The 14,958-nt window shown below is 38.7% G+C and overlaps 1 protein-coding gene across 8 annotated transcripts in view; it reads right to left on the bottom strand.

Annotated features, from left to right (window-relative positions):
- The window catches only part of Zn72D (Zinc-finger protein 72D), a 37,936-nt gene that overhangs the window by 6,884 nt on the left and 16,094 nt on the right, over positions 1 to 14,958 (bottom strand). For 5 of the 8 annotated variants that reach the window (XM_068374869.1, XM_068374862.1, XM_068374863.1 and 2 more), the window contains 7 exons: positions 14,564 to 14,754; positions 9,547 to 9,771; positions 8,886 to 9,097; positions 6,932 to 7,109; positions 3,211 to 3,358; positions 2,012 to 2,109; positions 666 to 761 (listed from right to left, as the gene is read on the bottom strand). In XM_068374869.1, the coding sequence (XP_068230970.1) occupies positions 666 to 761; positions 2,012 to 2,109; positions 3,211 to 3,358; positions 6,932 to 7,109; positions 8,886 to 9,097; positions 9,547 to 9,771; positions 14,564 to 14,754 (1,148 nt within the window). The remainder of the gene's footprint in view (positions 1 to 665; positions 762 to 2,011; positions 2,110 to 3,210; positions 3,359 to 6,931; positions 7,110 to 8,885; positions 9,098 to 9,546; positions 9,772 to 14,563; positions 14,755 to 14,958) is intronic. The other 3 variants (XM_068374866.1, XM_068374868.1, XM_068374864.1) reach the window with 2 other exon arrangements.

Genomic DNA, 14,958 nt, shown 5'->3' with positions numbered 1-14,958 from the left:
TCTACATACGAAGATTAAACAAGAATATATAAGACTAAATTGCTGAACCATCGACGCAGCAGCAACATTAAAGATTAATGTATAAAATCGGGTACCCCTTTCAGATCAGCATTGTAAAAAACAAATATCAATAGCAACACACACAGAAAAAAAAAAAATTCTAAAGGCCATTTAGTAACCAAGCCTTATTTGAAGTCTTCCAGTCTTTTGTAATACAGCTAAATTACTTATTTTTCACCATTACTAACAACTTAGCTTATGCCTGTAAGTTACATATGGTAAACAACCTCCCTGCCCTTCAACAGAGATGAGCTCAACTCACATCCGGCAACCATTTATGGAATACCCAGTCAGAAACTTAGTAATTTACAAATATGTTTGGTGATATTAACATCTCCATAGTACTTTTGGCAATATAATTAATATTCTTTTCAAATTTGGAATGCCCTACATGGATTTTGATGCTTTTATAATCTCTATATACCATAAAATATTAATTATCTTATTTTTCTTATTTTAAGAATTAAAAAACTCACCTTCCTTATCACACACTACTGTGCTTCACAATATTGGAAATAAAAAATAACCTACTCTTATGTGCTTGTTCTTAAAGGGATATTACATCAAACCGAATAATATTTTAGTTATTAGTTAAACGTACTTACCCAGTTATTTAACGGCGCCCAAGTTGGCACTCTTTGGCAGAGATCTCGAAGAATTCTGATGACCATCACACAGCTCTGTAGACCATTAGCTCTAGCCTGATAAAATACGGTTCTCAGTTACTTTCTAGTATTCATGTTACAGTGCTGGTTGGTACAAGATGGGAAGCAATAATTTAATTATATACTATCAGTTACAAAGTATCTAACAACTGGCAAAAAATGATTTATCAAATCCATTATATTTCATATTTTGACTATGATACTAAATGCAAGAAATAACAATTATGGTCTTCAATCATCTTATAAGGTATTGTCCATCTTGTACAACACAAGTGCATAGAGATGAAACAGCAAGAGACACTGTAAACTCCTTTCATTCCATGCACCCACAACAGCCAGCACAAAATATAAACTAGATTCTTCTTCCTTTAGCCTTAATCTTATGTTGAACCAGGTTCTTGCTTGAACTCTGCTTGGATACTCCAAACAAAACAAAGGCTCCACTGCTGTTATACTGAGAGCAAAATCTACAAAGGCGCAAGACACACCATTACTGGAACTAAGTACAGCCCCTTTCCAATACGAAGCAGAGTCCTCTGTACTTTCCAGCCTCATGCTTTTTCTCGCAGGCTAAGCTCACATAGGGACATTTCCGTGAGTTGGTGAGAGACATGCTCGGGTTTGGTGAATTGGAGGATAAGAACAAAATGACTCCCCTAACACTATGTACAAGAGGGAGAAGTCTGTGCTTGTCCTCCTCCAGCCACTGCTGTGCCCTTACCAAACGCACGGAACATAACAGAGAAGGGGCAACTGTTACTTAAACCTCACTAAAAAAGACTGATTATGAAATTGATAAGGAATAAAAATAAAATCAAACAAAATCAGTCATGAGATGAATGACTAGAGTTCTTTCCATCACTATCCAAAGGCTCTGCAAACTGCCATTCGTGAAGGCAGACTTCACTCTGAAAATCATCATGAAAATGGCAAACACAGAAAGGCAATCATATTTACCAACTACATAACTCGCACAAACAAGTGCCATGTCTACTAGGTTAAAAGAAATGTAACACCTTGCTAGGTCTCCATCCATGGTGATTACCAAAGTGTGCCATAAAATCAAAGGACAAATGACAATTAGCTAAAGTTGTACAGCAAAGGAAAGAACCCACAATGACCTATCACTAACCTACCACAAAACTGAATCCCAACCCACCCACACATTACCATAAGGCTGAAAAGTTTGAGGGGACCCAAGGAAGCCTGCTCCTTCTCAAACTACACCCAAAATCAGGAAGGAGCAGCCTTCTTGAGTTTTACCCTCAGATGAATAGGTTGCAAACCTGGAACCACTTGGCATGTCTGAGGGCGGCTAGAGCATCCAGACATTTCTGCTTGTCGAGCACATCTGGAGGATCCTTGGCGGCGGTCACCTGGGAGTCTAAAATACAACAACACAGCGTCCGTCACACACCCGCGCCACACCCACCCACCCGCCATCTTCCTCTCACCACCCACCTCCTTTGCTTGCACATAAACCTCAAAGCAGCCCAACTGAATTTTATTACAGGTTCATATACACATAAAAAAAATAACAATCTTTTTGTTTCAACTGATTAGATCTTAGGTATTTCAGAGCAATGCATTATAACATGATTAATTACAAGTGACATGATAAAATCAAGATTAGCTTTTATAATACTACACTGACAATGGCAAATGACCGCAATGGTTTATGTGTTCAAAGGTTGGTTGAGATTGGGTCAGGTGTGGCCAATGGGCAACTCTTCCCCTCTGCAGTACAAAGAGAGCCACAATGCATCATGCCTTGACTGTGAAGGCACTTGAGACTGAAAAAGTATAGCACAGTTTACAATGAGATTAAAACTGGCTGCAAAAGAACTTTTTAGGAAAAAATATCTGCTGCTGTCCGGTATGTTTTATTTTTACTTATTTTCCACTAATGGCCCTTTTTCCATTGCTTTCTGAATGACCATCATTATCTAAACAGAGGGGAAAGTTATTAACTTAGTGAACCAGGGGCCAGCAATGCATAAATTATACTGTTAATTAATTATCCACTTTGGTCACAATGCAGGGCCTATATAAAATAACATAAAACAGACTTTTCTTTAGTTCTCCACTGTGTCCCCTGGTCTCCATGTTAAGCAGTAAAGAGGCCAGTCTTTTTAGCATTTTCATCACAATTTCTTTCAATTATTTGACTACGCCAACATAAACAGCTTACTGAAGAATATTGAGTAGAATGTGATGAAAACCTGGACTTCCCCTATAGAGAAAAAGTCTTTCAATGGATACAGAGTAATATTCTGCTGAATAACTATAGAACAATTAATGAAACAAAAGTTGATAGGGAGAGAGTCAGAATTAGCTTGAACATAAAAAGAAAAAAAAAAGGAAAACAAAATACAAGTTAGAAAATCAGACAGAATAAAAGACTCAATCCATACAAAGGCTTCCTTTTTCTTTTTAAATCTGTCACTGTAGACATTCAAGCTGAAAAGACGACTTTAAAACATACCTCCTTCATGCAGCAGTTGTTCCCTCATTATCGGCGATGTTAACGTTACATTCACCGATATGCGTTGGTCACTACCAACATTTTGAACTACTAATGCAGCTTCTTCGACAACTCTCTGAATTTCATACTTATCCTCAGGAGCAACAACCTAAAAAAATTTCAAATAATAATCATTCATATTCCACCATCTTTGACACATTCAGGTTGTGCGTAAACTTGAAACACATATACAAAATAAATTCCCATAAATGAAAATAGAGAAATTGCATGAAGAAATCCATGCCAAATTCAATTGCGTTCAACAGACAAAGAAGAATACATTGAAAGACACTTCAGCTCACGTCTACTCGACACATTTTGACCAAATACAGAAGGGTACAATAGACTTCCCAATGCTATCATCACACAGTAACAAATACCATAGGCAAAGCCTAACAGCTATACAATACTTTACACAAAATATCTAATAAAAGAAACGAAAACATTACCAAGAACCTTGGGTACTATTAAAAATAACAAATTTGTGTTACAAGTATTTGTTACGTTATGGTTTGCAATGGTACAGTATGTTATATTAAAAGCACATTTTCTGTGGCGTTGAAAATGAAAAATTAGGCAAATATATCTGAAAATATTTGCTTGAATATGCTTAGAAAAAATTCTAACCACTTTGAGGATACTGTATATACAGTATATGCAAAATACTCCCTACATTTGCATATAACTTCCTTGCCCTATGAACAACTATCATGGATGACACGACACACAAATTAACAGGTAAATCAGACCATGTTAAGCTTAAAATAATTATAACCTCAAAAAAAATTTGTGGTTATTACATCAAATGAACTTCCACACAAATTTAAAGTTAAGTACTTGACAGAAATGAACTGTCATATAGCTCAATAGTCAAGCCGACTTTGGACTAAATTATTAATAAAAGTGGTTCAATGGAATTTCTTGGCAGCCTTAGCTATCTAGCTCGAGTGCATGCAAGTGTTACACTGTTATCCGTAGTTGACGCCAGCAGGCCTAATCACGCACAAACTTCACAAATATCAGTTGCATTCATGGATAGACGCAAAAGCAGATTTGTACTACTCTGTACAAAATACTGATGGCTACCAATTCTCACTCATGGACTTTAGGGCAAACCCCTTCTTTTTTCCTCTATACATATCAACCCTCTTCTCAAAAATGCCCTCTGCCATAGCTTGAAAGCTAGTTTATTGTGTTTGCGTAGATAAAAGGAAAGTGTTGACCTAAAGAAAGTGGTCCTACATACCAATGACCAGTAGCATTAACAGATTAGTGCCCCAACTAAATTACAACTCATAGAGGAGAGAGTTGTTCAGTAGCACATAATTTCAGACCTTGAAAAAGTAATACACTGAGTGCTAAGGACTAAACAGGTAATAAAAACACCAGAATATCACAGAAGCTTCTTTGTGGCAACTACTACTCTTCGAGAAGTAAATGGCTATTCAATATGCGCAGCACCAAGATATGAATACATTCATAATAAAAGACTACAGATTAACAGAGGCTTCACTGACCAAACTCAGAGGGAAAAGGTTATTCGGTACCATGAATTTGTAGATCCTGATAAAGCAGTTTACTGGGTACCAAGAAAGGACTACATAGGTAATAAAAAACTATAGGATAACAGAAGCCTCATCAAACCATAACTAATCATGACATACAATCTCTAGTCAAGACAGTGGCATCAGAGCAATAATACAGGCAATACATGCAAAGAATAAAACGCTTCAAGAGCTAAAATGCGACAAACTTCACAATCAGAGGAAGATGCAACCTAACTTTAAATTTAAGAAAAGAGTGCAGATCAAAATTAAATACAATCAAAATCCAGCTTATGTTACCCAGAAAGAGAACAAAGGATAAAAATAAGAGTACTTGGATTACGAATGAGCAGGATTGGTGCAGGGGCATATCCTCTATTATTCAATGATAAATATTTAATGTAACAATAGTATTACTAAAGTTTGCTTTGAAGCTGATAATTTGAAAGCATAAACATATTTCAAGATCCAAAATGACGAAGATACAATTAATCAGGATGAGGAGAAACACGTTGCAGACGAACTTTGTTACTTTAGCAGGCCATGGACTGTGAAGGTAATACCGAGAGGAGAGAAAGGAAAATAACAGTAATAGATATTGTAAAGTGAAGACTTAAAATACACCGTATTGGAAACTGAAGGTGGTGTGTAGAAAAGCATAAAAATTTATACCATTAGACCAAGATTTCAATGACTGAATAGTCGGGGCTTACACAGGGATAAGAGGGGATGGACAGTTTACCAAGAAAGTATCAGGATAAAGCCATACAAGAACCAAGGAAAAGGGCAAACATGAATAATTTGCCCATATAAGAATTTTGGCAATAAGCGCACGAGACCTGTGTCCAACATGTTAGATATCAAGGAAGGTCGTAAATATTCTTAATAGAAAATTGGATTTGTAGCCCTTACTACTGGCCATTTAAGAGGTGAAATGCTTGTCATCTATGTGATGAGATGTCTTAAATACAATATGAGATTATTTTGGTACAGCTAAGGTTGATATGAATTGGATGAAACTTGGGTTAATGTAGTTTTCCAGTTCAATACTTCAGTATATACGAATTACTTTTCCAAATCTCAAAATATAATGCCTAAGAAATCATATAAGAATTGTAAATACAATTTACAGTCTATTATCCTTATCCATGATTTAAATTATACACAGCCAACCAAGTCATATCACTATACATAAGTATACGTGGAATTCAAAGCATGGGATTAATCTATCCACTATTCTGCCCAACACCCAGTAGTCGGCGACTTAACACGTACGTGTTCCAATTCATCTTCTTTGCCAAGCATCAAAATACTCTTACTCTGTACAATATTGTCTAGTTTTTCTTAGCATCTTGTATCAAGTGTCTGATATAGCATTATCAGTGTATGTATAACAAAAAAAGGAAGTTTACCAAGTGACTGTGAGCTCTGAAACCATGGTCTCTTTAAATGAGTTTCCCTCAAGGACAGAGGCCAAGTGACCTTAAAGATAACTAACTTTATGCAATAAACTTAATAACATTGATATCTTTAATTAAATCAGTGATTCAGATATTCAACTTCACAATAGACAGCATACTCCCTTTATTTCTAAACAAATGTTCTGAAGAATATAAAATGTGTCCAAATTTGCTCATCTTGTTCATCAAAAATTTAAAATGCATTTCATGTAACAACTATCTTGTTGGGAATAGACCAAGTTACATGATGTTTTCAGAAGGACATGCTTGTCTCCAGATAAACATCTGTCCCCTCATTCCCCTTTTTAATATACACTAGTCTAATTTAATTACATAAAAATGCTCAGTTAAAAAATGAATCAACAACAATTCCCTAGTATTCAAATTGGTGTCACTCAAAAAGTAATAAAACTCTTACCACTTAATTATAAATGTAAGCAAAACAAAGTACAGTATACTGTATGTTACATCCATATATTCAGTCATCATAATACTGAACATTCCACTGATCCCTACATTTACCTTCAAAATTCTCAATCATCACAAGGAATAAAGTGTGTAGTCAGGTTACTTTTCATCATGACGGCATCAGCCTTCTTAACAATAAAATACCTATATTAAGAGCACTTGCACACCCTGACCTTATAAGAAATACAAAAGGCAAGAAGTAACACTTACCGCAAGCTGTTTAGGAAGATTGTCAGCCACTCTATCCAAAAGCGTTCTGGTGGGCTTATCACCACATAATACAACAAGCTGGACACTAGTATCACCTCTAAGCAAGAGACCCTTAGCTAAAATACCTACTCGCATTACTCCCTTCAGCATGCGCGGTGGACCGTCATCTTTCTTTTCACTGGAGGGAGAAAAATAGGTAAAGGATCATAACCAATAACAAAATATGACACTTACAAAGTGATACAAAATAGTCATTTCTTACAAGGATTTGAATTACAGTACAGTAAATTGTCACAAAACCTCCAATTACATATTTTATTGAAATACTCAATATGCAATTGACTATAATTATCACAAGTTTTTAAAAGCTGTAGCAATCAACATTAAATTAACAGTTGGAGATACAAAAATATTTAAAGCAGCTTCAAGAGCCACCTAGTAAAATATGGCTAAAGAAATTGTATAGGATGTATATAAGACAGAAAACTGACTTTCATAAGAAACAAAACACAGAACATTGTGAGGATGATTAAAATTAATCTTCCCTTCTATCTCTACTAAACTCATTTACAACAACTATATCCCACTTTGATATGGATTATACAACTTCATGTCTTATGCTCCTTATGTTTTTGCTATTATGTACTTGAAATTTTTTTTTTACCTCAAACGAACTACCAACACAAATTCTCCTTCAATGATTATTACATTTTATGACTAGCTGGTTTGTCTGAAAAACATTTACTAATTTAAAAAAAATGTCTTTTACTTTGACTACTTTCACTCTTGAGTCTTTCTTTAATTCCACAGTATAATCAAACCAGCAAATACCAGTAAATCATCATCATCCAAACATAAAAAAAAAATTTCAAGTTATTTCATGAGCATTGATTAAAGCACAGCTGGAACTTGGCTGTTCAAAACTTATAACGAGGTGTCAGCAATAGCCGGTAATTAGCAGCCAGCAGCAGGGAAGCCCTGTAACTTCTGCTGGTATATTGAACAGACTTTACTTGCATCTGGGACTAATGCTGGAATCACAAGAGTAATTTCTTGCTCGAGGCTTTCACCAACCTCCAGCCGATGCTAGCGAGCAAAAGTGTTGTAGCACCACATTACGATCTTGCGGTTCGAGGAGCAAATAGGACAAACTATAAACAAAACTGATCAGCTAACACCAATGAAGAATTCTACAATTACCACAGAATGAACAAAGCAGAGTTTTACTATCTCTGGAGGCTTGTTGAACTCGAGATTGCCAAGCAAGAGCAGGTCCTCTCTGAGGCAGCCATGTTGTTTGTTTACATCCAGAATCATCTTGGCGGTTTGTGATCGCTGCTTCTTGTCCAGTTGGGCAGCCAGTATCTCGAGTAACAAGCTCTTGTGCTTTCTTTTTTGGGCAGCAACGGATCTGCATCAAGTGTCTAAGAGTTTAAGAAAATATTTAAGGCAAGTTTGAAGAACCACGGTGTTATTCAGTGGCAAAAATCCAAGTGACTGTTCAGTGTACCGGCAGAAAGGACAGGGCTTCCCCGTCACCAGCCATTAATTACTGGCTATTGCCGACACCTCATTCAAGTTTTTAACAGGCGAGTTACAGTTACGCCTGAATAATTTCTCGTATGAAAGGACGAAAGCTTGTATAAATGTAGGACCAATCTTTAATTTAATGTATAATAAACATTTTCCATTATTTTCACAAGGGAATTTTTAATACAGCATCAAACATCAATTCTGGCAGGGATAAATTGGGTGTCTTCTTAAATTTTCATGGTAATTTCAGGTTCTCTATTTGAAAATTAGAAGCTGCAAAACAATAAATCATCAATGGCCTCAACTAACCATACAGGCTACCTCCGGGGTTTCACAAATCTAAAATTTATAAATTTCCCATATATGGATTAACTTTGCAGATTTGTTTATTAATTTCAAACATATAACACAATATACTTACCCTTCCTTTTTATCATCATCTTTAGATTCTTCCTCTTTTTTAACCCTAGTTGGAGCATCGACTTCAGCTAAGTAATCGCTGACCATTTTCAAACTTTTCTCCGTGTTAGAAACAATCTTCTGTATAGCACCTAACTCTTCCTCTTTGGGATATATTTCAGCATGCTTAGCCAAAACATGCCGATCATCACTGGAGTCTGGTCGGCGAATTGGCTGCAGTAAACAGAATAAGTACGTATAAAAATGGCTTTTTTAAACTTTAGTGCTTATATATGTCTTTTATAAAGATTTTAAATGATGTCATTTGCAACAATTACATGAAAAATTAAGTTTAAAATGATAATAAAGCAAAAATATACATTTCTGAAATAAACCTGACGTGATAAGCTTATATTTCTAGGTGATGAAAATTTAGATTTCTCAAAAAACCTGACATGATAAGGTGATGAAAATTTATGAAAGGGTAAACATGCACATACAGCACATCAATTTGCAATCACAAAATTGTTCTGATTCGTAGTTATTAGATATTTAGTTTTCTAGACATGTGACTTCAAATATTTAGTTTTCTAGACATTCAGACTCGCTGCAATTAAAGTTTTATTTAACCAAATGAGAAGAAAGATTTCAAAATGTTAAGAAGTTAATGTATTAATGCGTACCATCATTGGTGGCATCCCAGGCATGAAGGGTGGTCTTGGCATACCAGGAGGCATCATAGGAGGGGGGCCAGGAGGCCCACGAGGATACCTTCTACACCAGTCCAAGTATTCGCACTCTTCCTCGTACCTTCTTCGTTCCTCCCAATACCATCTTTCTTCTTCCTCTAACAGTCGTTCCTCCTCACGTCGTCGCCACATTTCCTCGCGCAGCTGATGCAAACCAGGCTATTTACAAGCAACGCTTACACTTAAAAGTGTAAAATTTCATTCTAATCCACAACTTATGAAAAGACAAATTCTCCCTCTCAAACATATGGGTCAAGATCATACCAAATAATAAAAAAAAAAAATTATAGTAATACAAATAAAAAATGGCTAAGAAGTAAAAATTCAATAATAAAAAAACAATACACTGTATTCTGCAAAATGCCACACATGCATTGGATTAAATGCCTAGTGCTTTCAGCTACTTATGGGAGAATATAAAAAATAAAACACCATTCTACAGCTTACATTTAAAAAAATATTTCAAGATCGCTGGCTAAAAACATGTGACATTCACCAGCTCCACAACACTCATCCATAAGCTTACAATTCAATAAAAAAAAAAATACTGTATCCTACTGATTTATGACTAAAGTAAGTTTGGTTTAAAGTATAAAAAAGAAAAAAAAATATGTACCATGCAAGTACTATTGATAAAAGTTGCTGATCCATAATAAAAGAATCTTTTTCCAAACAAAAACCAAAGAGCACAACAGGTACAACACAGCACTGCAGCCATACACTTCATACAAGCCTTAGCAATACACGGTGCTTAAATTTCCAAGAGATATTTTCCCCATTTCAAATATATCTTTTCCCTTTTCAAAGGTTTAAAGGTCACTCATGAATGGCAGAAGCAAGGGACAAGACACTGCCCTAGAGAGAGGACGATACTATAAAGACTGACCATATATACATATGATCAGTGCTCAAGGCCCCTCTACATTATGACCAGGAAGGGCCAGGCAACAGGTGCTGATGACTCAGCAGGGAGACCTATAATTTCCCTTGCTCACAAGGAAAGGGAAGTTGCACACACTACTAGAAACTATCAAAGATTAGTGGGTTTCAAACGACCGTCCATATCTCCCCCCCCCCCCCCCCTTCTTGTGAAGGGTAACTTATTTAAATTGAGACAATTATGGAAATAAAATGTTTTTTCTCTCGTTACTCATTGCAAAAACATTTAAGGCTAATGAGCAATTGATTCATGTTGCTTAAAAACAGTATCTATAGATAACTGAATATTGATAACATCATAGCAACCTCAAAAATTTAATACTGCACTTCTCTATCAATAGATTTCCCAAACAATAAATATATCTAAAAATTCAAAATTTTTAATCAATAAGCAACTAAATGTCAAAATTATAGAAATAGAATCTAAATGTTAGGCCTTCAAATAAATAGACATCCCTTAGCAATAGGAGACAACAATTATACTACCCTTTTCAACAAAATTACGTTTCAACTAAATCAAGATGCGGAGGTCAACTGTATATAACAAACCCAATGGATCTTACATTCTTGCTCTGACTGCCTAAAAATAAATTCAGGACTTTGATTAGAAGGTAAACGATCTACCTTATCCAAAGCACTAGTAGTCGCCAATAATAATGTCGGACATGAAGTTTAAAGACATAACGGCTGCAATAAAATATAACACACATGCATGAAATCGTAGATAAGGCAGGCGAGTCTCCCTTCACATTTTGTTGTGCAAATTGGAACCAAACAAAATCGATGTAGAAAAAGGGGGAAGGCAATACTGTATACCTAAACTGAATGAGATCATATGAAATTCAGTATTTTGGTTAAAAAATGTTTTACCATTTCCAACAGTATAAACAAACCGGAGGAGATTATCCTTGAATAAACTGGCTACTTGATTTTAGAAGTTTTGAATTAAAGTCATTAAGGCCCAGGCCCTGGAGTTCTCGTGAAACGAACCACCCAGGTAAATGCATGAAGCAAAACTTACCAGGTTAAAAAACAAGACGGAAGGAAGGATGTAATAACGGACGTATATTTGATAGCTCAAAAGCGAGTGCAGGGGCCAAGAGAACTCTGCAAAGACCTTGAGGGGTACTGTAGGCATTGTGTGTGCCTCTAGTGAAGTACTTTAATGGAGGTGCTTTACTTGAAGTAAATCCATATACCAGGAAATTTCCGTTGCTAAATTGAAAGTAGTCAACAGGGCCCTGTCCCACTGCAAGCCTTCTGCTGAAGATCTTGATCAATCCTTCTTAGGGTATGAGCAGTAGAGCTCCCAACAAATTTCTCACGTTTCTACAATTCTGTTCTTACCAGCTACACTATTAGTATGTCTGGGCAAAACATACAACCTGAAATATATCTCGCATAATCTTTCGGATGTAGCTACCAGCACAATCCATTATAGCAGTGTTATGACTTGCACTCTAAAAGAATCTGCCTCGTACAACAGGTGGGCATGCCACCCCCACAAAAAGAATTCTAATACAAAGAAAAAGCTGCCACAATAACCCATCCAACATGGCACATCTATACGAGCAACTGTGAAGACATATTGCACAATGCAACGAGCGTTTAGAGCAGAGTATTAATTTTCTAGTGTGCACAAACACTGCACCATTATATAACATTAAAACAAAAAGCTACTTTTTCCATAGCAAAACAACAAGCAAGACTTAAAAACAAGTCTCATCACCAATTAGTACCCGATATACATAACGATGATTTTAAGAGTTAAACGGTATGTTCTTGGAAATTTTAAGGGCACCTACTACTGACATCATACCAATAGCACTTACAATATTTACTCACATACAAAATATGGGAAAAAGGAGAGAGAGCGAGAGAGAATGGGGGAAGAGAGCGAGAGAGAATGGGGGGAAGAGAGCGAGAGAGAATGGGGGGAAAAAGAGCGAGAGAGAATGGGGGAAAAAGAGCGAGAGAGAATGGGGGGGAAGAGAGCGAGAGAGAATGGGGGGAAGAGAGCGAGAGAGAATGGGGAGGGGAAGTGAGCGAGAGAGAATGGGGAGGGGAAGTGAGCGAGAGAGAATGGGGAGGGGAAGTGAGCGAGAGAGAATGGGGAGGGGAAGTGAGCGAGAGAGAATGGGGAGGGGAAGTGAGCGAGAGAGAATGGGGAGGGGAAGTGAGCGAGAGAGAATGGGGAGGGAAGAGAGCGAGAGAGAATGGGGAGGGAAGAGAGCGAGAGAGAATGGGGAGGGGAAGTGAGCGAGAGAGAATGGGGAGGGGAAGTGAGCGAGAGAGAATAGGGAGGGAAGAGAGCGAGAGAGAATGGGGAGGGAAGAGAGCGAGAGAGAATGGGGAGGGAAGAGAGCGAGAGAGAATGGGGAGGGAAGAGAGCGAGAGAGAATGGGGGGGGGGAAGAGAGCGAGAGAGAATGGGGAGGGGAAGAGAGCGAGAGAGAATGGGGAGGGGAAGTGAGCGAGAGAGAATGGGGAGGGGAAGTGAGCGAGAGAGAATGGGGAGGGGAAGTGAGCGAGAGAGAATGGGGAGGGGAAGTGAGCGAGAGAGAATGGGGAGGGAAGAGAGCGAGAGAGAATGGGGAGGGGAGAGAGCGAGAGAGAATGGGGAGGGGAGAGAGCAAGAGAGAATGGGGAGGGGAGAGAGCGAGAGAGAATGGGGAGGGGAAGTGAGCGAGAGAGAATGGGGAGGGAAGAGAGCGAGAGAGAATGGGGAGGGAAGAGAGCGAGAGAGAATGGGGAGGGGAAGTGAGCGAGAGAGAATGGGGAGGGGAAGTGAGCGAGAGAGAATGGGGAGGGGAAGTGAGCGAGAGAGAATGGGGAGGGGAAGTGAGCGAGAGAGAATGGGGAGGGAAGAGAGCGAGAGAGAATGGGGAGGGAAGAGAGCGAGAGAGAATGGGGAGGGAAGAGAGCGAGAGAGAATGGGGAGGGAAGAGAGCGAGAGAGAATGGGGAGGGAAGAGAGCGAGAGAGAATGGGGAGGGAAGAGAGCGAGAGAGAATGGGGAGGGGAGAGAGCGAGAGAATGGGGAGGGGAGAGAGCGAGAGAATGGGGAGGGGAGAGAGCGAGAGAATGGGGAGGGGAGAGAGCGAGAGAATGGGGAGGGGAGAGCGAGAGAGAATGGGAGGGAGAGCGAGAGAGAATGGGGGAGGAGAGAGCGAGAGAGAATGGGGGGAGAGCGAGAGAATGGAGGGGGAGAGAACGAGAGAATGGGGGAGAGAGGGCGAGAGAGAATGGAGGGGGAGAGAACGAGAGAGAATGGGGGGAGAGAGGGCGAGAAAGAATGGGGGGAGAGAGGGCGAGAAAGAATGGGGGGAGAGAGCGAGGGAATGGAGGGAGAGCGCGAGGGAATGGGGGGGAGAGTGAGAGAGAATGGCTGGAGAGAGTGAGACAGAATGGGGGGAGAGAGCGAGACAGAATGGGGGGGGAGAGAGCGAGACAGAATGGGGGGGAGAGAGCGAGACAGAATGGGGGGAGAGAGCGAGACAGAATGGGGGGGAGAGAGCGAGACAGAATGGGGGGGAGAGAGCGAGACAGAATGGGGGGGAGAGAGCGAGACAGAATGGGGGGGGAGAGAGCGAGAAAGAATGGGGGAGAGAGTGAGAAAGAATGGGGGGAGAGAGCGAGAGAGAATGGGGGGGAGAGAGTGAAAGAGAATGAGGAGGGAGAGGACGAGAGAGCGAAAGAGAATGAGGAGGGAGAGGGCGAGAGAGAATGTGGGGGGGGGGGAGAGCGAGAGAGAATGGGGGAGAGAATCATGCAAACTCATCTAAGTGACGAGCTTATCAAATATGATGCAAACACCAACTTAGCATTTTAGTAATCTTATTTCATAATGTAATGAAATGAAACATGCATGTCCTCCACTGTCATATTATCAAGTAATAGAATTATATCCTGTACATAACTGATTGTAAAATGCAAATACAATATAATTATTGACCAGGGAGGGTTCTCATACATGAATATGAAGATAATCAGAGTGTACAGTACTGTACATACCTGTTGTCGACGCAACTTTTCTTCTTGCAACTTGCGTTGACGTAACGATGGCTTAACTTCGACAACTAATTCGGGATTAACCTTTTTCTTATATTGTAATCGATGTCGTCTTCCTTTCATGTGCATTTCCTTTGCATTTGGATCATTAAAACGACACTCGCACAATTTGCAGTTAAAGCTCACAACTTTACCTTCGAGAAATACAAGTACAAAATTATTACCGTCATCTAACCTCTCAAACGCTATTTAACAACGTGTAAATAAGGAGGAAAAGTAATTAAATGTGTGAATTTTTTTCAAGTAACTATATAAACAAGTATCTTTGGTAAAATAAAGTGGAAAAAGTCATTTACCTTGTGGAAAATTTCTTTTTCAAGTAACCAATAAACAAACAA

This window comes from Palaemon carinicauda, chromosome 6, assembly GCF_036898095.1.
Source record: "Palaemon carinicauda isolate YSFRI2023 chromosome 6, ASM3689809v2, whole genome shotgun sequence".
Taxonomy (NCBI): Eukaryota; Metazoa; Arthropoda; class Malacostraca; order Decapoda; family Palaemonidae; genus Palaemon; species Palaemon carinicauda.
The sequence above is the reverse complement of the archived record's forward strand: the minus strand, read 5'-3'. Positions and strand labels throughout refer to the sequence as shown.